Source organism: Conger conger, chromosome 12 (assembly GCF_963514075.1).
Source record: "Conger conger chromosome 12, fConCon1.1, whole genome shotgun sequence".
Taxonomy (NCBI): Eukaryota; Metazoa; Chordata; class Actinopteri; order Anguilliformes; family Congridae; genus Conger; species Conger conger.
Genome location: NC_083771.1, coordinates 48,021,122 through 48,044,863, shown reverse-complemented (window position 1 = coordinate 48,044,863; position 23,742 = coordinate 48,021,122). Strand labels below are relative to the sequence as shown.

The following is a 23,742-nucleotide window of genomic DNA, read 5'->3' as shown; positions in this document are numbered from 1 at the left end:
CCTCCGACTGAGGTGGCAGAGGGTTTTGAGGCTTCCGTTCATATCGAACAGTGCAGTCCATAGCTACAATTATTTTGACATGCAATGAATTGATACATTCACAGAGCACTGTTCTGATTTATTCAATTTAAATTAATAATAATAATAACAATGACAATAACAATAACAATAATAATAACAATAATAATAACAATAACAAAAATAATAAAAATAATAATAGTAATAATAGTCATAATAGTAATAATAATAATAATAGAAGCGGGCGTGCCTCGGACAGGTGGTCCTGCAGGTCTGCCAGGCTGGCCTCCAGAGAGCTCTTCTCAGACAGAGCGGTGGCCAGAGCCGCCTCCTTGCTGTTGAGCGACGCCTCCATGTCCTTCAGCCGGGCCTGCGTTCCGGAAAGATCCGCATCCTTCTTCGCACAGCTGCAGAGGGAGAGGGAGAGGGAGGGGGAGGGGCACGGGTTTAGTGAATTAGTCAATTTTGTCCTTTTTCATAACCATACAAACATGTCTTAAAAGTATACGTTTCCAAAATCATTATTAAATTGTAATACTCGAGACTTGAGGTCATCGTGTACCAGCGGGTGTGTATTTACATTACATTACAGGCATTTGGCAGACGCTCTTATCCACAGCGATTGAGACAATCCTCCCCTGGAGCAATGCAGGGTTAAGGGCCTTGCTCAAGGGCTGTGCGGATGTTATTGTGGCTACAACGCGGAACGAACCACCGACCTTGCGTGTCCCAGTCATGCACCTTAACCACTACACTACAGTCATGTACCTTAACCGCTACGCTACAGGGTCATGTACCTTAACCACTACGCTACAGGGTCATGTACCTTAACCACTACACTACAGGGTCATGTACCTTAACCACTACGCTACAGGGTCATGTACCTTAACCACTACACTACAGTCATGTACCTTAACCACTACGCTACAGGGTCATGTACCTTAACCACTACACTACAGGGTCATGTACCTTAACCACTACGCTACAGGGTCATGTACCTTAACCACTACACTACAGTCATGTACCTTAACCACCACGCTACAGGGTCATGTACCTTAACCACTACGCTACAGGGTCATGTACCTTAACCACTACGCTACAGGGTCATGTACCTTAATCACTACACTACAGGGTCATGTACCTTAATCACTACACTACAGGGTCATGTACCTTAACCACTACGCTACAGGGTCATGTACCTTAACCAGTACACTACAGGGTCATGTACCTTAATCACTACACTACAGGGTCATGTACCTTAATCACTACACTACAGGGTCATGTACCTTAACCACTACGCTACAGGGTCATGTACCTTAACCACTACACTACAGGGTCATGGACCTTAACCACTACGCTACAGGGTCATGTACCTTAACCACTACGCTACAGGGTCATGTACCTTAACCACTACGCTACAGGGTCATATACCTTAACCACTACGCTACAGGGTCATGTACCTTAACCACTACGCTACAGGGTCATGTACCTTAACCACTACGCTACAGGGTCATGTACCTTAACCACTATCCTACAGTGTCATGTACCGTAACCACTACACTACAGGCCGCCCCATCAAATTCCAGCCAATCTTTTTGTCCCCCTCCAATCAGTATCCTTCCACGCAGCAACATATGTTCTTCAAATCAACTCTGCACACGCCCTCCGAAAGCCCCCCAGAAGAGCAGTTGCACGTCACACGCGTAAACATCACACTGTGAAACCTAGCACTGCTCAGGTCCCGCGCGTCGTTCAGGGACAGAACACGGGGAGATATGAACTCTGAGGACAAGCTGCACCCAGCAGCCCCAGACAGGAAGTGCAGACTTTGTACCATGTGACACGACTCGGCCAATCACGAACGAGTGCTCCCGGGGATGGATGCGACGCAATCTCTGCCTGTAGACAAGACCTTTGGCCACGGGAAAGCCAGGCAAGCGCCCTACAAACCTCCCGTGGAGTCAGAGAGCTGGCCTCGTAAAAAGCCCGTCTGCCCAGTGTCGACCTCTTATCGCAGTGAAACTGCATTCAAGAGATAAAATCATTGTGTGAGCGAGATTACGGAAGGCAGACATAGTGCCTGAGAACATAAACCAATCGCCACACCCAGCTCGACAAGAGTACTACACACAGGGGGGGACAATCTGGTGAGAGACCAGAGACGGGCGCAACGCAGAGGTGCCGTTTCTGTACCAGCGTACAGCAGTGGGCACTAGGGGACAGGGGAGTGGGCACTAGGGGAGTGGGGAGAGGGCACTAGGGGACAGGGGAGTGGGCACTAGGGGACAGGGGAGTGGGCACTAGGGGACAGGAGAGTGGGCACTAGGGGACAGGAGAGTGGGCACTAGGGGACAGGAGAGTGGGCACTAGGGGACAGGAGAGTGGGCACTAGGGGACAGGGGAGTGGGCACTAGGGGACAGGGGAGTGGGCACTAGGGGAGTGGGGAGAGGGCACTAGGGGACAGGGGAGTGGGCACTAGGGGACAGGGGAGTGGGCACTAGGGGACAGGGGAGTGGGCACTAGGGGACAGGGGAGTGGGCACTAGGGGACAGGGGAGTGGGCACTAGGGGACAGGGGAGTGGGCACTAGGGGACAGGGGACAGTGGTGGGGCAATAACGGGAAGCTCTGGCTTTTCCAGGAATGCCAAAGAGAAAGGAAAGGACCTGCATGTAACCACTTCTCCACAAACGGCAAAACAAACAGACCCTCCCTGCACAGCTCGTCTCAGCGATTGCCATTCTGAGTCTGAGACAGACCCCCACAGGCAGACCCCCACAGGCAGACCCCCACAGACAGACACCCCCACAGACAGACACCCCCACAGACAGACACCCGCACAGACAGACCCCCACAGACAGACCCTCACAGACAGACCCTCACAGACAGACCCCCACAGACAGACCCCTCACAGACAGACCCCCCACAGACAGACCCCCCACAGACAGACCCCCCACAGACAGACCCCCACAGACAGACCCCCACAGACAGACCCCCACAGACAGACCCCCACAGACAGACCCCCAGACAGACCCCCCCACAGACAGACCCCCACAGACAGACCCCCACAGACAGACCCCCACAGACAGACCCCCACAGACAGACCCCCACAGACAGACCCCCACAGGCAGACCTGGATTTCCCCACCGTGCTCCACTCCCACTCGGCGCTTAATGCATGTCTGAGTGTAATGTCACCACCGGGCAGACAGGGGGCGCTAATGTGGACACCCACTACATGCACAATGAGAAAAACCTACTAAACAAGTAAACAAGGCTAGCCAACCAGGCATGATGCCTATGCTTACATCATTTATAATTTCACAGTACATATGAATAAATATTTAGGCAGAGGACAATAAAACCAGATTTGTTGGGCTAGGTTTGAAACATTGCAATGTGTGTATATATATATTTTTTTTTTTTTTTACATTTCCTGAGGGAAAGGAAAAGTTTACACTTTAAAAACAGCGTTAAAGTGTACTTTCAGAACAATACAGTGGGAAACTTTAGACTAACAAACTGCCTGTATAAGCCCTTATCGCAGGCTTCGGTGGAGTCAAAGGTTTCGCCTCTAAAAATCCTCACAAACAAGCAAACTAAGCAAAAATAAGAGAAGCACACAGGCAAGCAATAATGAGAAACACAGCCATGAGGAAGTACAAAATGAATCCCAACATCAACCAACACGATTACACAGCCCTGGCTCATCTAAAGTTCATATACCGTTTTTTCCGCCAATCTGGTACAAACCCACCAATCCCACCCTCACAACCCACCATGGCCTGACTCCAGGACACTGCTCAAGAACAGGGACATAAGCAACCTTTGTGAATCATAACCAGGACACGGGCACACTGGAGGTAATTATAGACTCAGAGAATGTAGCACTAATGCGTTACGCATGCGTCTCATACAGACCCGTGTCATGGCTGTTCTGCCTTACACACGCGCGCTCACACACACACACACACACACACACACACCAGCATGAGGAGCTAGCACACAGTAGCAGCTAAACCAGCCATCTTCAGGCCAAAGGTGAAATGAGATGAACCATCACTAAGCTCACGCAGGAGTGCCCTATATGAACCCGTCAATTCTGCTATCAAAGAAAGAAAATTACCCCAGAAGGAGGGGTGGTATTACTGAGCAGTGCCAGAATAGACACTCAACACACACACGCACACACATGTCCAGAACATTTAAAACTGTGGGCCCCCACCCCGCCAGTGACCCAAATCACACATTACAGGTCATCTGAGCTCAGTTTCACACACACACACACACACACACACACACACACACACACACACACACACACACACACACACACACACACACACACACACACACACACACCACACACACACACACACACACACGCCAGCAGGGGAGGAATGAATGGAGTCGTAACTAAGCCACAGACACTGAAACAGCATTGTGGGCGGAGTGTGATATCTGCCTGACAGGTAACATTCAAACTCCCCATCCATCAGGCAAGTACATCCAATCAATCACTCCAAACACTGTAAATGAAAAAGAAACAAAAATTCTGGTATTTTTTGCAATTTGTCATATCCAAGTGTAATCGCGGATTTCACAGCAACGTTTACATTAGAGATTACCGAAAGGCAAAGGCAATCTACTGGCTTGCTAGAGTACTGTAGCGTCCAGGGAATGACACAGACGCTGTTGGGCTCCCATCATGCCCTGCGTCCGGGTGAGCAAAAGACTAACGCGCCAATTGAGCAAGATCAGCGAACTACGTAATGGTGCCGGAAAACATACATGCATGTAAAATAAATGCGTTAACTTGTAGGGGATCGGGGGCTATCGGTCTGTTCGTCACAAAATGGTATACTGGTCGCAGTCCAACTGTTTCCCTGTATTCGCGCTTAATAAAGTTGTTGAGCTTTATCATGGAACCCGGCCACGCTACAATACGATTTCATTTTCTTTTTAAACCTGATGGACCGGATTTCTGTTCCTAGAGTGCTTTACGTTAAAAACGATACTATACGGTCAAACTGTTTCACAATGGGTGCAATACAAGAACAGCACGATATATAAAGAAAAAATATATTTAGTTGTTAAACAATATTAAGCTAGTATGGATCAAGTTGCATTGCATTAGGCTTCAGTAATACAAAATATTATGCAGGCCAGAAACCAAAAAAACATTTAGTGTTACAGAACTTGTACCACGTCTACCTTAGGAGTATAGTTGGCTTATGTGGGCATGGCTACATTAGTCAGCTAATTGAACAATTAAAAAAAAGGAACACTCAAAGCTTCATGAAGCTTTTGCAAACAGAAGTGTAGCCAACTATGCACGTTCATGAAGCCTTGCACATACTTTGTTACAGAGATTGTATTAGTCCTAGCTATATTTAATAGCTTAACGAATATAGAGTTTTGATGGTTTTAATCTGCACGATTATCCGGGCAAGAAACCAAGTGAGCCAACGTCAAATGTGCGCCCTGACAAATTACGTCACGCAAAGTGAAACATCTACCGTTAGCTAGCGGCTACATAAAAAAAACAAAAAAAAACAAATTAATTTCCCTCGAGTGAAAATGTCCTTTTCTCTACAGGGGTCCCCTCCCACTTTCAGTGGAAAACAGGCAGACGGTCGCAGGACACTTTTGAGCGTGAGCCAAAATAAATCGCAGATGCTTGGCGTTTTCACTTCGGCGAAAGACACGTGGGTGGAGGGTTCCGTCGTCTCCGTGGTAACAAGATGCCGAACTCGGCATAAGTTGTTTACACTGGCAAACCATCCAAACGCACGAGATGACAGTTGAAGTACAACGGCGTGTGTGTGTGACATAATTCCAGAGGTGCGCGCTTTAACGCTTTAAAGTGCTGTTCGAGGAATACATGAGGCTTATAAGCCCATAACTGTAACCGCAATATTCATGCTAAAGGCACTCTACCACTGAAGTGTGACAAAGCCAGAGTTTTATACACAACGCCATGCAGTCGTGCCGTGGAAAAATTTAAAATAGCTAAATAAATTAATAACACACCCCCAAAGAGAACTTGGTACCATCCCTAAAAAATGCGTAATTGGAGACTGCAGGTGGTGCATGCATATTTCAATGCAAGGGAGGAAACAAAACCGAACAAGTCCGTTATCCATGCAGTATGTGATACGGGGCAAGTACAGAGAGGAGAGGGAGTGAGTGTGAGCAAGAGTGTGGAGTGGAGAATTGAATCAGTTGTGTACACACACGCAGACGTACACACACACACACGTGTACGTACACACACGTACGTACACACACGTACGCACGTACGCACGTACGCACACACACACACTAGGCTTGCCCAATGAGATTGAGAGATGCTGAAAAGTTCCTGAGTTAAAGGAGATTCCCTCTTGGCCGCGCTGGAGGCTAGGGGGATGCTGGAGCAGATTTGGGGGGTTGTTCGGGGAGGGGGGGGGGGCTGCAGGGGGAGAGAGCCCCCATAGCTCCCTCCACACAGCCCCTCCCGGCCCCACCGGTGGCTAGGTGAGGCTGGGAATGTCTGGAATGCCTTGGGAATGTCTGGAATTTCACACAAGAGCAGGAGAGCCGCAGCGCGGGGAGAGTGCACTGGGAGTCATGAACTCACTGCCAGAAACCAAAACCCCTCTAAACCTCTTATACAAAGAAATACAAACAAAGATGAAACTGAAAATTCAGTCCAACCCAACAGAGTAGAATGAACACTCTCGCTCTCTCGCTCTCTCGCTCTCTCGCTCTCGCTCTCTCGCTCTCTCTCGCTCTCTCGCTCGCTCTCTCTCTCTCTCGCTCTCTCTCTCTCTCTCTCTCGCGCTCTCACACACACACGCGCTCTCACACACACACGCACGCACGCACGCACGCACGCACGCACGCACGCACGCACGCACGCACGCACGCACGCACGCACGCACGCACGCACGCACGCACACACACACACACACACACACTGCTCTCTTCCTGCGAGAAACAGCTGCCCCAATGAGGGAGCGATACGTCAGCAAACTCCAGCTGCCCTGTCACTCAAACCTGCCCCACAAAGACCATATATTTACTAAATCTACACACCACACCACACAAGGCCATTTGTCTTTCACTCCAACACCCGCCCCCCCACACCCACCATTCACCAAACCACCACCCGCCCCAACAGGAGAAAACAGACTGCCTTATTTGAAGAAATAAAGGCGTTGTTTGACAGAGGGGGCATGGCGTTTAACCAGCTTCATCACCTCCTACCTGAACAGGAGGGTACAGACGCCGTTTGTCCGGAACCACGGCAGGCACAGGTAAGGATAACTTCCCACACAAATACAGACACCACCCAGTCATCAAGCAGCCCAATTAGGGAACACCCCCCCATACAGAGCTAGACCACTACGCTAGATGGAGTTTCCACAAGAGTTTCATAAAAATGAGTGGAATCTAGGTTTTTTTTTTGGAATGCTCTAAAGTCAGTGTTCTAGAACTCCACTGCATTCGGTCAGCGGCAGTGATTGTGACATCAGCACTGGAATGTTCTGTTAAGAACACGGTAATCACATCAGTGATATTACTCTCCCAAAGGGTTCAAAAGATTAAACTGTTTACAAATAATGATAATAGCATTATTCTCGGACAAAATAGATCCGTGCCACAACGCCAGGCTAAGGGCAACACTCGTTAGCGCAGGACCCCGGCTTTCCAAGCGGGACTGAAAGAAGGCCTGCAGAGTGTGAGGAGATGGGTGCTCTCTCCCTCCCACTCTAGTGCAGAGATGGCCACCCCTCACAATGCTGCTCGTTCACATTCAAACAAGCCCTCGCTTTTCAAACAAAAACAACTGCCCCTGCACCACGCGCACGTGCCCCTTCCACAACCCGCCCCCCTCCCTCCCTCCCCGACGACTCCTCAAAGCAACAGCTCAGAGGATGGGGGGGGGGACTGACTGAGGAACTGGGGGGGGTCCCCCAGAGCATCTGTTCCACAGTGTACACACAGCACAGTACAGACAGGTGTTCACGCTGCACTGCACTGTCTCTGTCAGTCAAAGCCCTGCCCCACCCTCCCCCTCCCCCTCCCCCACACACAGCCGAACAGACCAGTCTTTGTGCCAAACGGGTTAACTCCCCAAGGCCTGTCACGACTCGCAAGGTGCCTGACCTGGCCCTCCAACAAGCCGCACGTTTAAGGAGAGAACACGAGCTTTTTACGGCTTTCGGTCCACTTTTTTACGACTGCAGTCTGGAGTTTTGCGCGGGAGAAAAACAACGCCCTTATCGCACTGGCTTATCGTTCGGCACACGTTCATCAGGTTTCATTTCTGCGTGAATAACAGAATGCAATTCCTTCTGTAGGGAGCTGGTGATCCAAAGACAACGGTGGAGAAATAAACACACAGATGTAGAGGCACGTGGCAGGAGCAGTGCATTATGGGCCGGGTTGCGGGAGGTCTTTGAAACGCTTACCTGGAACAACCTCAATTACCTGTGAAAGGGGTCACAGACCCACAGTCAAAGCCCGGAGCAGTGATGCGTTTACACACCTAAGAGACCTGAGCAGGTTGCTCACACACCTGAGTCTGCTCATCCAAAGCGACTTCGTTGATTAGACTCATAAGGGGACAATCCCCCCAGGAGCAATGTGAAGTTAATGGCTTTGCTCAAGGGGCCCAACAGCTGCACTGATCTTATTGTGGCCACACTGGGGCTTCAATCACCAACCTTCTGGGTCCCAGTCAAGCACCTAATCCATCACTAGGCTACAGGCTGCCCCATCACAGCAGACAGGCAGAGTAGCTGTGGTTCAGCACTGCCTGCGTGACAACGTGAGCACAAACAGGCCGGCACTAATTCAGCTCCGCCATGTCTAGGAGCAGGAGCAGGAGGGCCCGATATCTCTTTACGTGATAACGTCACGCATCAACATTTCCCAGATGTTCTTACCCCGAGGGACTTGGGTATTGGGTACTCATATTTTACTGACAGCAGACAGTAAAATGAATCTTTTTATTGTATTTTTTTTTTTTTAAAACACCTCATGTTGCTGATATTTACAAATATTTACCAGAGCAGTTCAGGTTACGTACCTTGCTTTAGAGCACTGAGCCATCGCAGGGAATTAAACCTGCAACCTCTTTAGAAAAGCAAAGTTTCACCAACTGCTCCACTGCAGGGCCACCATTTAATTTCATTCCCGTTCAGAACACAGCGCAGCTGAGCGACAGCACACTGACCCCAGACTAACGCAGCTGGGGGTTAGGTGTCCTGCTCTGGGACACCCAGGGTGGGCTCGAACCGGCAACAGACTGCCCTTACCTCCTCAGCCGACATCCCCAACGTGTCCTCAAAATACGCACAGCCAACTAAACATACTGTCTACATATTAGTACGCACTGCGTTCCCGAATGCAGAACGCAAATACACGGAAAGAGAAAGTTGGGAAGGTGGTGAATGCAGTGCAGATTATATACATTTTTCCGGAGTTTTGCTGAGAGTATTCGGGAACACGCTTTCCAGGAAGTGTTCCCAGTTCACGTATGCAACGGAGGCAGGCAAGTATCAAACGGATGCGTGACCGTAGTTTTCCGGCTGTGGCATATCTGGGAATACCTGGGAACGTTGAGGAGAATCGGAGCTTTCCGCCAGCAGTCTGACATGAGGCAAAGCGATAGCATTCCACACGCAAATATTTCTCATTCAAGGCCTCAATTTAAAACACAAATTACCCAGAAGGCAACGCTTCCACGTTCAGAAAATGCCTTTCCCTCGGTGACAGACCGGGCCCTGAAGGGGGTGAAAATGCAATCTGTTCTAAAATATGACACCTGGAACTCTCATCAACACCGACAGCCCGCTAACGGCGCTAACACCGCTAACGAGGTAAGCCACATGTCCGAACACAGTGCCGCGGGCCCCGGAACACCTCGGAACACCCACTCAGAGAAATTACAGAGCTCACGTGTCAAACCACCGTCTCCAATCTAAACGGAACTGATCTGCGACGTTCATTATTGGTTTTTTTGGATGGGTGGGTGGAGGTCGTCCCTTCCAGGTTCCACGCATCCGATGTGACGTCATGGACAATTTATTTGAGGCAAACTTTACCACCACGGTCAAATAAGAGGCTTTATTTTTTTATAAGGGGCCGAGGCGAGGCGGAGACCAGGGGCAGGCAACCCTGATCCTGGAGTGCCAGAGACGGTCCTGGTTTTTGCACCATCCAAACCTGCAACTACAAAACGGGATGAATTTTGAAATATTCGTTTTAATGGATTCAGGAGACCACGCGCTGGAGGCACTCGGCGTGTCTCCATCCAGAACATTCAGCCTCAGGCTTTTAATCCTCCATCGGACCATTGTGACCGAGCTCAGAAGGAACAGAAACACAGAAACGTCCCTGAATGGGGTCACCGTCCCCGGTCTAGACCTGGGACCACTAACTCACGGTCCCCAAGGGCTGAGAACTGCCGGTGTCCCACCACCCCTATCTGGGAGGCAGGTGTGGCGAAGGCAGCACTAATTATTCAGTTAATTAACGAGGAGAGAATAAAACAGGGCCAGATTAAACCCCTGGTTCAGACTGACAGTGATCTTAAGCGGGGAAGAGCGTCTGCTAAATGCCTGTAAAGTAATGAAGAGCAGAAAATGGGAATAGAACAAAAAAAAACATTTCATCTCCAGCTTTCAGACTAGCCTGCGATGCCACAAAACTCCTGCTTACCGGGGTGGAGATAAACCATCAGCATGTTCACAAAGACGGTCCAAATTACACCTGAAGTCCTGAGCACTGGAAACAAGCTAACCACATACCCATTAAGGCCTCGTGTGCCTCCCTGATTCACACGACACGTTCCAGCTGTCCCTCACAGGGACCACAGCGTACGCCCCCCTCTAGCGGTTCATACTGCAGCCTGCCCATTAACAATCCCACGTGTCAATACAGTGGCTGCTAAATCAGCATGGGTGCAGTTTAAAATTCACTTCCATTGAAAACATGCGCATTTGTATTGCCAACCCAGAGTGTAACTGAACTAAACATGAAAACTTAAACTCGGAATTCATAACCGTTCAACTTCAACTTCAAAGAGGTGTCATTTTTGAGGCTGCCATGGCTTAAGTTCTGTTTACTGTACACAAACAGCTGCGGTACTCGGATGTCCAGAGTGATTTCCTTGACACGTTTTCCTTCCCCAAAGGAAAGTTCTTCTACTTCTAGCTCCTAGGGGGAACATTTAAAGATGCTGGACCTCAACTGATTTACGGGACAGGGAAAGGAGATGGGAGGTAAAAAAAACTAAGGTTTGGATAGTGAACTCTGCGCACAGGAGGATTCACCCTGTATCTTATAACAGTGACGTTATAACCACAACGACACGGCTACATCAGATGACAGGCCACAGCTGCTGTAACATGCCCTTAATTAGCACTGAATATTTAAAACAGAAACTAATCTGAAAATGTCCATTGCCCAAAACTCTCAGGAAAAGGCTTCTTTGGCTTGCCTTGTTTTTATTTTTTTTATAACAGAATGACAAGAACAGGCCATTCAGCCCAGCAATGCTCGCCTTTTCCCACCTTAGGCGAACCCTTTTTAGTTCCTTCTGGAAACCTTGAGGGTACGGGAGAGAAGTATGGAAGCTCCCAGACTTAACCATTTTTCTTAAGAAAGAACCCTAAACCTAGAACCTCAGAACTAGACCGGGTTCCACCAGACACAGGGGGGCCTTTAGAAACCCTTTCCCCTGAGAGTGAAATGATGTTCTTCACAGCGAACTATGGCATCTCCATCAACCACCAACACACGGCATGCGTGTGCTAAGGGGAGAACACGCAGAGGGGGAGCGTGTCAGACAGTGGGACGTGTAAATGTTCTACAGAACATACGATTCTGTACTGTAAATAAAGTACGCATCTGAACTGAAAACCCAATTTCTGGTAGAGGGATGACGGCCCATATCAGCGGTAACATTTCTGTGTGGGGGGAGTGGGTACCAGTGTATTGCGACCGTGGGTGGGGGTGGGGGGCTTTATGTTAAGAACAGTCATCTGTAAGTGCAGGGTTATTGCGCGTATGATCTATCAGCGACTCTAGACTCAGTGTGTGGTTTACGAGCGACTTCAAGGGGGTGAGCCAAGTGACGGATCCTGCAGGAAGGGGAGTGTCGCAGCCCACAGCCTGGGGTCTGCAGTGACTGGCTGAGGAGCAGTAAACTCCACAGCGAGGAGCAGAAGCCTGGCTGGCTGTGGGGTGTGGTCACTATAGGTGCTGTTCCTGCTCACAGACATTAGGGGGGGGGATCATGCACATGCATCATGTGACCCGTGCCACAGGGGCCCACATTCCAAACAGTCCCTCTGATCACACGCGCGCACACACACACACTGAACACACACACTGAACACACACACTGAACACACACACTGAACACACACACTGAACACACACACTGAACACACACACTGAACACACACACACACACACACACACACACACACACACTGAACACACACACTGAACACACACACACACACACACACACTGAACACACACACACACACACTGAACACACACTGAACACACACACACACACTGAACACACACACACACACTGAACACGCGCGCACACACATGCACACTGAACACGCACGCACACACACACTAAACACACACACACTGAACACACGCACGCACACTGAACACACACACTGAACACAGACAGACACAGACAGACACAGACAGACACAGACAGACACAGACAGACACAGACAGACACAGACAGACACAGACAGACACTCCCAAACCTGTCAGGAGGCAGAACGCAAGCACACTTGCGCGCGCACACACACACACACACACACACACACACACACAGTCAAAAACACGCGCACACACACACACTATGTGTAGAAGAAACATGACTTGGCCAGTGGCCTTTCTGCGAAACATGATTACCAAGCTCATGGTAACATTAACAACAGCTCCACGGTGATTAGATGGATTACACAGGGAACCCATGCCTGCAACTCAAGATCTGTCAACATTCTTTCGAAGGACCAGCTTTATTGAAAAAAGATTGTTCTTCGAAAGATTGTTGCTACAAATACCCAAGTTTGGTACAGTAGATATAGAAATGGTTTCAGAGACAAAGTAAATTGAGTTTTGTATATTCAATATAACTCCATTTTATTTGTATAGCACTTTGTACAGAAGAGAGATTACATATGAGCAGAAACCTGGCCTGAGCCCCCAAATAGCACATGAGGTCAGAGACTCCCTCATGAAGAGAAAAACCCTCGAAACAGTGGTGGACAGAGAATATTAATTCAAAACTGATTCAAATGCAAGAACCAGATTTAATCTGTGAAACAGGCCCATGAAGGGACCAGCTGACGAGTAAACGCCAAACGCAACGCAGCTCGAGTCATTCTCCCGGTGGATACTAATTCGCAGGGTTGATAGGAAGCGTGTGATTAAAATCCTGGATGTGCCCACTTCACAGGATAAGACGAGGCACTTTCCTCCAGCAAGTTAAACCTTCAACAGCAGAGAAGGAAGTCGGAGGGGAGGGGGTCGAGCGGCCAAACCCTTGCTTGCAATAACAAAACGGACCAGCAACACCAGTATGGGAAACAGTGTCGTGGGAAGGGAACATTGTCGGGATAACAAACACTTATGAACAACACGGGCGGAGAATTAAGTTGCAAAACACTCCAGAAGTGTCGCCAAAAGTTTCGGAAAAACTATCTACGTTGCCAACTCCAACGGCATACAATTCCGAGATAGTAAAACTGCGATAGGGCCCAGGAGAGAGGCGTTCCCTTTCTGCGTTCAAAACCAGGTCCCCTCCCACACTTCGACATTATGACCGAACTCCTCTCTCCTATCCACCACGGCAACTTCCCTGTGCGTAAGAGCAACTCAGGCATTCGTATCCAACCGTTCAAACCGAAATCTGTTTATGTGCCCCGAGTGCTGTGGGTGTGATAAACTAGGCAAGAGTCAGGTTTCGAAAATAGCCTCAGGACGATGGAAATTCCATCGAAAAGGCCAGGAATTAAGGTGCATGCTCCTCCCCCTCCCCCCCGCTCAATAAAAAAGGTGTGGCATTAGGAAAATCGGAAATGAATCGACAGAATTACCCAGTAGGCCACACTTATTTACAAACTTGGCAAGAGTCCATAAGCGATAACAAGTACCCCGGTTGCAAGCAATGTTTACTTTGGATAAATTAATTTGCAGTCTCATTAAAAGTTAAAACAAAACACTTCCTACGTTTATTTCAAAGTTGTAAACATTGTAGCAGCGTTGGCCAACTTCGATACATTCGTTCGGTCATTACTGTAAAAAAGCATATGGCTGGATGTATCAATTTCAGTCGATATAGTGGCAACTTGATAGCCTGCACGAGGTGAACTTAAACGCCTCGTGCTTAAATTTAAGCGAGGTAAACATATCCAATATTCTAACATGCGGCGTTGTTCAGCTCAAAAATAAGCCGTTTGACCGTATTTTAAATATGAAAGCAAAACTTACTTTTGCAGTAGCTGGTCGTGCTCGGACCGCAGTTTCCCCAATTCTATCTGGAGCCGCGCGCGCTCCTTGGCGGTGTCATCGAGAGACTTTCGGGTGTCTGCTAGCTCGGTTTCGTACAGGGATTTTAAGCCGGTGACCTCGCGGCCCCGCACCTCTTCCTTCTCGGAGATCTGCAGGTGCAGGACGCTGTTCTCCGACTCCAGGCTGCGCACCTTGTCGATGTAAGTGGCCAGCCGGTCGTTCAGGTTGCAAAGCTCCTCTTTTTCCTGCAGCCGGGAGATCCGCGTGGGGCTCAGAGGAGTGCCAGCGGCGCTGGTGCGGGTGCTCATTCTTTGCCCGGCCGGAGTCGAAGTTGCCGTCGCCATTATAACGAAAAAATGATCAATTTAAAGCAACGAAATGCTATCTATTCCTAGAATTGCAATGCCGGTAAGAAAACGGAATATGCAATAATTTAAAACTCCCTCTCTTGCTAGAAGCAGGGAAATTAATGCAAGGGCAGGATGAATGTTGTTCGGTAAGATGAGACGCTTGTTAGCTAAATATATCTAGGATACCTCGGCGCAGAAGTGGGGGGGGATTCGTTCAACAAGTGAGTTGGACGAAAAGCGACGCCCCGGATAAAATATCGCAAAGCTAGCAACGACAAGCTAGGAAAAACGGAAAGAAAAGATAAGAAAGCCGCAAAGCTCCTAGAAGCGTCCCTCCACTTTGTCTCCCAACCGAATGAAAGAAAGGGCTTGACGAATATGGCCGCTCATGAGTATGAAACAGCAATGTGACCACGCTGGACCAATGACGACGCGCAACGAAATGCGTCCTTTCAACCCAGCGATTAGAGACAAAATTCAAAATAGAAGATGAATGCTTCATGTATTGCGCCAAAATCACCACCACCACACGTGGGCTTTGTCAAAGGATACATTGTACATTTTTTTTGCTTATTTTATTCGTTTATTTATTTTGCGCATCTGCCTCATAAATATTTGTGTTGTTTTTTTGTTTTCTTTTTACCAAGAACACATATATTTTTATTTACAATGGAAAACATTGAATGATACAATCGTTATGTCGCATAAATAAATGCATGTGCCTTCAATTTGATGTGAAAAGGAGTTGAGTTACCTTTAAACCCCGTCGCCTCCGGGGAAGAACCGTGGCATATGCGAAGCTTACATAAAACGGCAAAGCTGTCCTGAGTCCTTTGCCATATGGCGAACTTAGACCACGGGAGCCAGTCGCTAGACATAGAGAGGTGTGATATTAGGCCCACGATAATCAGATCGGTTTCTTTGGAGCAAAATCATCTCAATTAGGCGATTAATTACATTAATTAGTGTGATGATTCCAGATGAAATTAGGCAAGATCAAACAAACATTCTTGAACATTCAATCATGGACAGAACAGTGCTTTGTCACGTTTTCACAGACTGTAGAAAACCCCGATGTTGTAGTAAAATTAAACGTGATATTTACCAAATAAATAACAACGCTAAGTTATTGTCTAATGCTACACGTAGCTATTTCAATATGTTAGAAAACAAAGTGACAATATCAATTACATGAGTGGCACACAAACACATTCATTTATTCATATCCACGGTATTCTCAGAGCTCCCATCGCTCTTAATGTGCAGACATTTGATGGCATTCAGCTTTTATAATTATTATAATTCAGATGGAGGCGGCATGGATGGTGCAGTGGGTAGCACTGCCGCCTCACAGCAAGGATGTCCTGGGTTTGAATCCCCGTCGGCCGGAGCCTCTCTGTTTGCATGTTCTCCCCGTGCCTGCGTGGGTTTCCTCCGGGTACTCCGGTTTCCTCCCACAGTCCAAAGACATGCAGGTTAGGCTGATTGAAGAGTCTAAATTGCCTGTAGGTATGAGTGTGTGAGTGAATGGTGTGTGTGCCCTGCGATGGACTGGCGATCTGTTCAGGGTGTATTCCTGCCTTTTGCCCAATGTATGCTGGGATAGGCTCCAGCCCCCCTGTGACCCTGTTCAGGATAAGCGGGTTAGGATAATGGATGGATGGATGGATAATTCGACATGGGGGGTGACATGGCTCAGGAGGTAAGAGCAGTCGTCTGGCAGTCGGAGGGTTGCCGGTTCGATCCCCCGCCCCGGGCTGTGTCGAAGTGTCCCTGAGCAAGACACCTAACCCCCAAATGCTCCTGACGAGCTGGTCGGGGCCTTGCATGGCAGCCAATCGCTGTCGGTGTGTGAGTGTGTGTATGAATGGGTGAATGGAGAAGCATCAATTGTACAGCGCTTTGGATAAAGGCGCTATATAAATGCCTGCCATATACCATTTACCATAATTCAGAAGTTTGTGAGAAGTGGTAAATGAGAATGATGCAAACTTTGACCAAAGTGATAAAATGCTAATTATACGTTATCTGCTCTTTTATTACAATGGACTGACAAATAACTGCAATAAACTCACTTTCGCTTTTTGTTTGGGAGACGGGTGAATTAGGAACATAATTCCGGCTATGGGTGCATTGTTTACTTCAGTATTGCGTAAATGCACTGTTGAAAGTCTTGTACAAGTCTTGTAATTTTGTGGATTTGGGCCATTGTATTAAATATGATTAACCAATATTTTGTTATGAATAATATTTCAGGTTGTTGGGAGAACATTGGAGCTACACTAAATTGAATTGAATTGGCCTGAGATACCCAGAAGACTCCAGTGTTTTCCATGAAGGCTACACACACACACACACACACACACACACACGGTTCTCCATTGCAGATTGGCTCTCTTTGGTTCATAACAGAAGTGCAGTCTGGGAAGAGGGGCTGTGCTAGAACAGCCATTCAGGTTCTGCCTTTAGGGCAGGGTCATAACAAAGCATTGGCGTTCAAATAGTTGTGCTTTTTTTTGCTGATATCGGTTGCCATGGCATTCTTGGGGTCACGGGGTCAGAGGAGGAGTAAGGCTGTTGGGTTGAGCGTCTACCAGAGGGACCAATTAGGCATAGCACAGCAGGACCTGGGGGGGGTCTGGGGTGTGCATGGGGGGTTCAGCAGGTGACCTGAGGGGAGGGGGGGTCTGGGGTGTGCATGGGGGGTTCAGCAGGACCTGAGGGGAGGGGGGGTCTGGGGTGTGCATGGGGGGTTCAGCAGGACCTGAGGGGAGGGGGGGACTGGGGTGTGCATGGGGGGTTCAGCAGGACCTGAATGGGACCCAGGAGCATCTGGTCAGGTGAGTTTTTCTCGGTGCCCAGTTTTTTAGTGGTGCTACCCTTGAGCAGGCAACTGAACATTGGGATAAGTAATCAGTACTGACGCCTGTGAACACCATGCTTCCCATGTTAAGGGTATCTGTGCTGAAACAGTGCCCTACATTTCCTGTAAAGCAAACATTCTACAACATTCAACTAAGCTGGACGGTGTACAATTAGTTTTACAAACAGTATAATCTGCCTCAGCCATTTTATCTTTCATTATCTTTTTATGTTTTTTCATTATGTTATTATTTGTGTAGCCAAGGTAAGGAGTTGCTGTGTAATAAGTTGAGCGGCCCCATTCTATACACAAGATGCCCACTGTGTGAGGACTTCACCTCCCATGAAAGGGCCCCATCTTAACTCATAACCACTGTTAGTGAAACACAAAATGGCGCTGCCAGTTAAATGCAACAACATTGCCTTACATGACTTGGAAATTCATATTAATCTATTCCTTTATTTGCAATGCAAATAGCAATGTAATTACATGTAAAAATGTGACATAACTTGATTTCCCACATTCAGAAATTAGAAACCCAAATAAGTTGATAAAGGCGGCATGGATGGTGCAGTGGGTAGCACTGCCACCTCACAGCAAGGAGGTCCTGGGTTCGAATCCCGGTCGGCTGGGGCCTCTCTGTGCGGAGTTTGCATGTTCTCCCTGTGTTCGTGTGGGTTTCCTCCAACAGTCCAAAGACATGCAGGTTAGGCTGATTGGAGAGTCTAAATTGCCCGTGGGTATGAGTGTGTGTGGTGTGTGTGCCCAGCAATAAGTGGGTTAGGATAATGAAAAAATTAATAAGTTGATAACAGTACTGTGCTGTTTTAGGCAGGTGTGACAAAATGCTGTAAAGTAAGAATGCTTTCAAAAATATAAATGTTAATAGTTTATTTTTTATCAATGCACAAAATTAAAAGTAAGTGAACGGAAGAAAAATCTAAATCAAATCAATATTTGGTGTGACCACCCTTCAAACCAGCATCAATTCTTCTAGGTACACTTGCACAAAGTCAGGAATTTTGTAGGCATATAGTCAGGTGTGTGATTAACCAATTATACCAAACAGGAGCTAATGATCATCAATTTAATATGTAGTTGAAACACAATCATTAAGTGAAACAGCTGTGTAGGAGGGTTAAAACTGGGTGAGGAACAGCCAAACTCTGCTTCCAAGGTGAGGTTGCTGAAGACAGTTTAATGTCAGAAGTCATACACCATGGCAAGACTGAGCACAGCAACAAGACACAAGGTAGTTATACTGCATCAGCAAGGTCTCTCCCAGGCAGAAATGTCAAGGCAGACAGGGGTTTCCAGATGTGCTGTCCAAGCTCTGTTGAAGAAGCACCAAGAAACAGGCAATGTTGAGGACCGTAGACGCAGTGGTCAAGGAAAGATGAAAGACACATCATGCTTGCTTCCCTTCGCAATCGGAAGATGTCCAGCAGTGCCATCAGCTCAGAATTGTCAGAAACCAGTGGGACCCAGGTACACCCATCTACTGTACGGAGGAGTCTGGTCAGAAGTGGTCTTCATGGAAGGATTGCGGCCAAAAAGCCATACCTGCAATGTGGAAACAAGGCCAAGCGACTCAACTATGCATGAAAACACAGGAACTGGGGTACAGAAAAATGGAGGCAGCAGGTTCTCTGGACTGATGAGTCAAAATAATTAAATATTTGGCTGTAGCAGAAGGCCGTTTGTTCGCCGAAGAGCTGGAGAGCGGTGCAGGAATGTGTTTCTGCAGGCAACAGTGAAGCATGGTGGAGGTTCCTTGCAGGTTTGGGGCTGCGTTTCTGCAAATGGAGTTGGGGATTTGGTCAGAATTAATGGTCTCCTCAATGCGGAGAAGTACAGGCAGATACTTATCCATCATGCAATACCATCAGGGAGGCATCTGATTGACCCCAAATTTATTCTGCTGCTGGACAACAACCCCAAAGATACAGCCAATGTCATTAAGAACTATCTTCAGTGTAAAGAAGAACAAGGAGTCCTGGTGATGGTATGGCCCCCACAGAGCCCTGATCTCAATATCATCAAGTCTGTCTGAGAATACACGAAGAGACAGAAGCATTTGAGGCTGCCTAAATCCACAGAATAACTGTGGCTAGTTCTCCAAGATGTTTGGAACAACCTACCTGCCGAGTTCCTTCAAAAACTGTGTGCAAGTATACCTAGAAGAATTGATGCTGTTCTGAAGGCAAAGAGTGGTCACACCAAATATTGATTTGACTTAGATTTTTCTTCTGTTCATGCATTTTGTTAGTTGATAAACATAAACTATTAACATGTCTATTTTTGAAAGCATTATTATTTTACAGCATTTTTTCACACCTGCCTAAAACCTTTGCACAGTACTGTATATCCCATTATATGTAAATGCACACCATATGTAAAAAGAAATGACCTTGTATTCAAGATTGCTTTCGACCAACAGTAAATCAAACTATAAATACATTTATATTACATCCGCTGTTAAACAATGTTCAAGAAAATGCCGTCGCTCTCCACTCCAAAAGGTTGCTGTGAAAACAAAATTGAAAATGTGTCTTCCAGTGTAACAGTAGAATCTATGATGCGATTAATATTTTGTCAAAGCAGAGCCGATGAGGTGGTTGGAGAAACACAAAAGCCCGCAAAAACACACACAAACCTCAGTCCGATTCAAATGGCTGAGACTTCCTAGTATCGACTGGGATTCCCTTTAAAACGGAGAGGGAACGCGGGGGAATGTTTTCACAGCCAGACACAGATAAATCACACCATGACTGTGAGAGACATCAGGGGGTGCAGCGGTCCAATCACATCAACCGCAGATTGTTTGAAAAGTAGAAAGAAAAATGATCACGGGAAAAGTGAAAAGAAAAACACAGGCTTGCGTTTCCTCCGTTTCTCTCTGGTGACCATCCCTCCTCTCGCTCTCTCTCTCGCTCTCTCTCTCTCGGATGACCGTCCCTCCCCACTCTCCCGCTGAATGTTCTGCATACATAAACAGTGAGGTCCGCATGTATTTGGACAGTGGTTCAATTTCTGTTTTATTGGGCTCTGCACTCCAGTACATTAGATTAGAAATGACGCTGTGAATATGAGGTTAACGTGCAGACTGTCATTTGAGGGTATTTACTTGCATATCGGGTGATCCGTGTAGGAATTAAGTCAACTGCTCAAACAACTAATCAGATAGACTGCTACTCTATATGATTAGTTATGTGTATTTAATCACTTCCTTAGTGCAGGTATTCATTGTATTCATCGCTTAATTTCAAATCCAATGTGCTGGAGTACAGAGCCAAAAGAACGGAAATTGTCCCACTGTCCAAATACTTATGGACTGCAGTGTACTAGTGGCTAAGGTGCTTGACTGGGACCTAAAAGCCCCAGTGTAGCCATACTAACATCCGCACAGCTGTTGGGCCCTTGAGCAAGGGCCTTAACCCCACATTACTCTGGGGGGGATTGGCCCCTGCTAGTCTAATATACTGCAAGTTGCTTTGGATAAAAGCGTCTGCCAAATAAAAAATAAAAATAACCTATAAATCAACCCATTAACATCCATCTGATTTCCTCACCTCTGCCTCCATGGTCACCTTTAGTGCAGAAATGTCACCTCTCTCTGAAAACTCACGCTCCTGAAGGCACATTCATGCGGGAGAAATGTGCCTAATTCTTCTCACTGTTCAGAGGTCAGAGGGCAGGACCAACAAGATCAAAGCGTTACACAAGAATACGCTGCTCATTTAAAACCAAAATCCATTACTAACAAGCTCCCCAATATTATTATTTTATTTGCTAGTAAATCTTTGTTCTGCTCACAGTTTGAAAATGAACAAGCTGGTGGGGGACAGGCTTAATTCAGACTTCAGCAAGGCTGCAAGCTGTTGGTCTACAGTTTTGAACAACTGTTGAACTGTTCAACAAACCCGCTATCAAAACCGCCCTTTTTTGGCTAAACCTATAATCTCGGTGGAAACAAGTTGTTGCGGATACCCCGTCCTGTAATTCTACAGAATAATTGCTGGATACCTTTCCAGCTTAAACGCCGTTTGCGATCGCAGTTCTGTTAGTGAGCTTGAGTCTCCTTTCCTGGATTTCCGGTTGGTCTGTTCCCATGACGCCTACACAAGTGCGGGTGAGACAGCGTTAAACGAAAATACGGTCTTTTATTATTATGTTTGTATTATTTTACAATTTTGAATGAAGTCATTGCCGCCAGTCTCCTCCGTCGTCACGGCGACAGACAGTCGTGGCGCGCGGGTCCTTTCTAAACCCGAAAGGAATCTCAGTAATTTCCCCCTCGTGAGAGAAATATGCGATTCATCGGCGCGTAATGGCGTCCTCACCGCCCCCACACTATGCCGTTTTCATAACGAATATTTACGAAACCATATCAGGTTGAGTAGCCTAGCTTTAAAAGTTTCACCCCCTTTTGGTCACACTTTACAATAAGGGTAGCCTACGTATATGAATTGGCATTACACTCTCAATTTTGTGTAGGACATTTTGTGTTACTTTCAACATCGTCTGTGTTAAAAAAAAGAAGTCAAAAGTAGTAGCTTTGACACAATGTAGTAACACACCGTAGCAACACAATTTCATAACAAAATGTAGTAACACTAAATGTGTTGGATATTAACACATCCATTTTGAGAGGGTAGTTAGTAACCTAAATTAATTGACGTACACACATTAATTGAGCATAACATTTAAATTTGATTTCTTGACTACTAAACAATGTATTAGTTACAGGAATATTTATACCATATACTTTATACTAGAAACATAATTAGTTAACCATAAACAATATTAACAGTTTTTTTGTTTTATTCCAATATGAATTGGAATTGAGTCTGGCCCTCGATGAACTAATGTGAATTAAGTACATTCAAATACATAAACAAAGCTCGACAGATCAGCTACTCAGTTGTTAGTTCGTTAATAGCCACATTAGCGCATGCCAATTCATGTAACATTATTGAAAAGTGTCAATGTGTCGTTTGAACCAAAATATGGACTGAATTCAAACGAGAACATCGCCTCAATCACTGACAAAAGTGTTGCACCCATGACATTGGGTCCTATCCACAGTGAATTAGTGAAATAAAATATCAGACCAGCAGCTCTCTAACCATTATGCAATACTGCCCTCTACCCACCTGGTCAGAGTGTAGCAGAAAGCTTTCTGTATACCGGCTGAGGGGGGAGAGGGGCGGGGGAGTTCTAATTAGTTCTAAGCTAATTAAAGTGGGGATAATTAGATGACCAGCCGGAGAGTGCCAGATTGGGAATTCTGCCAGGACACAGGGAATACCGCCCCCCCCCCCCCACCCACCCACCACCACCACCACCACCACCACCACTCTTAAATAAGCACCATGCAGTTCCTATAAACACCACAGTGGGGTTATGTCGTTTTACCTGACAGGTCAACTGAACACTGAGTGTGTCCATTTGCATGGGTAGGGCATGCAGCCAATCAGATGTCAGAGGGCATCATGTGGCCATATATAGGTGGCATCTCCCTGCTTTCAAGTGATGTCGGTCATAATGGTTCCCCTCATCACAGTAAAGCGCTTTCAGTGAGAAAAGTGCTATATAGTAAGTGCAATCTATTTTTCTCACAGTCAGGAATTGGCCTGCATCACAACTCACAACTCAGACTCATTAACGTTCGTGCGCTCTATGGTCGGACAACTGCAAGAAAGATTTTGTGCGGCTGCATGTTCGTCCCTCTTTGGCCGTTTCCATTCTGGACTACCGAGTTATAGCAAGACATATTCGGCTTTTTAGGGGGTTATGAATGCAAACAACACAGGGAATTGAATGCTGCGGCAGGCCAAATGTAGTCATCAAAGAATGTGTGTTTTAAATTTGTAGCTGTGGTCCCTACGGCTTTCAGGGGACTTGGGTGTTTTGTTCGACCACGGTGAAATTTGAATTAAAATTAGTCATTTTAAATGCGCTTT

General features: G+C 47.0%; 1 protein-coding gene across 1 annotated transcript in view; it reads right to left on the bottom strand.

Annotated features, from left to right (window-relative positions):
- Positions 1-15,277, bottom strand: part of lmnb1 (lamin B1) — a 24,873-nt gene extending 9,596 nt beyond the window's left edge. The window contains exons 1-2 of the mRNA XM_061262642.1: positions 14,543-15,277; positions 269-425 (exon numbers count right to left, since the gene is read on the bottom strand). Coding sequence (XP_061118626.1) covers positions 269-425; positions 14,543-14,907 — 522 coding nt within the window. The 5' untranslated portion in view covers positions 14,908-15,277. The remainder of the gene's footprint in view (positions 1-268; positions 426-14,542) is intronic.
- Between the last annotated feature and the right edge of the window lie 8,465 nt (positions 15,278-23,742).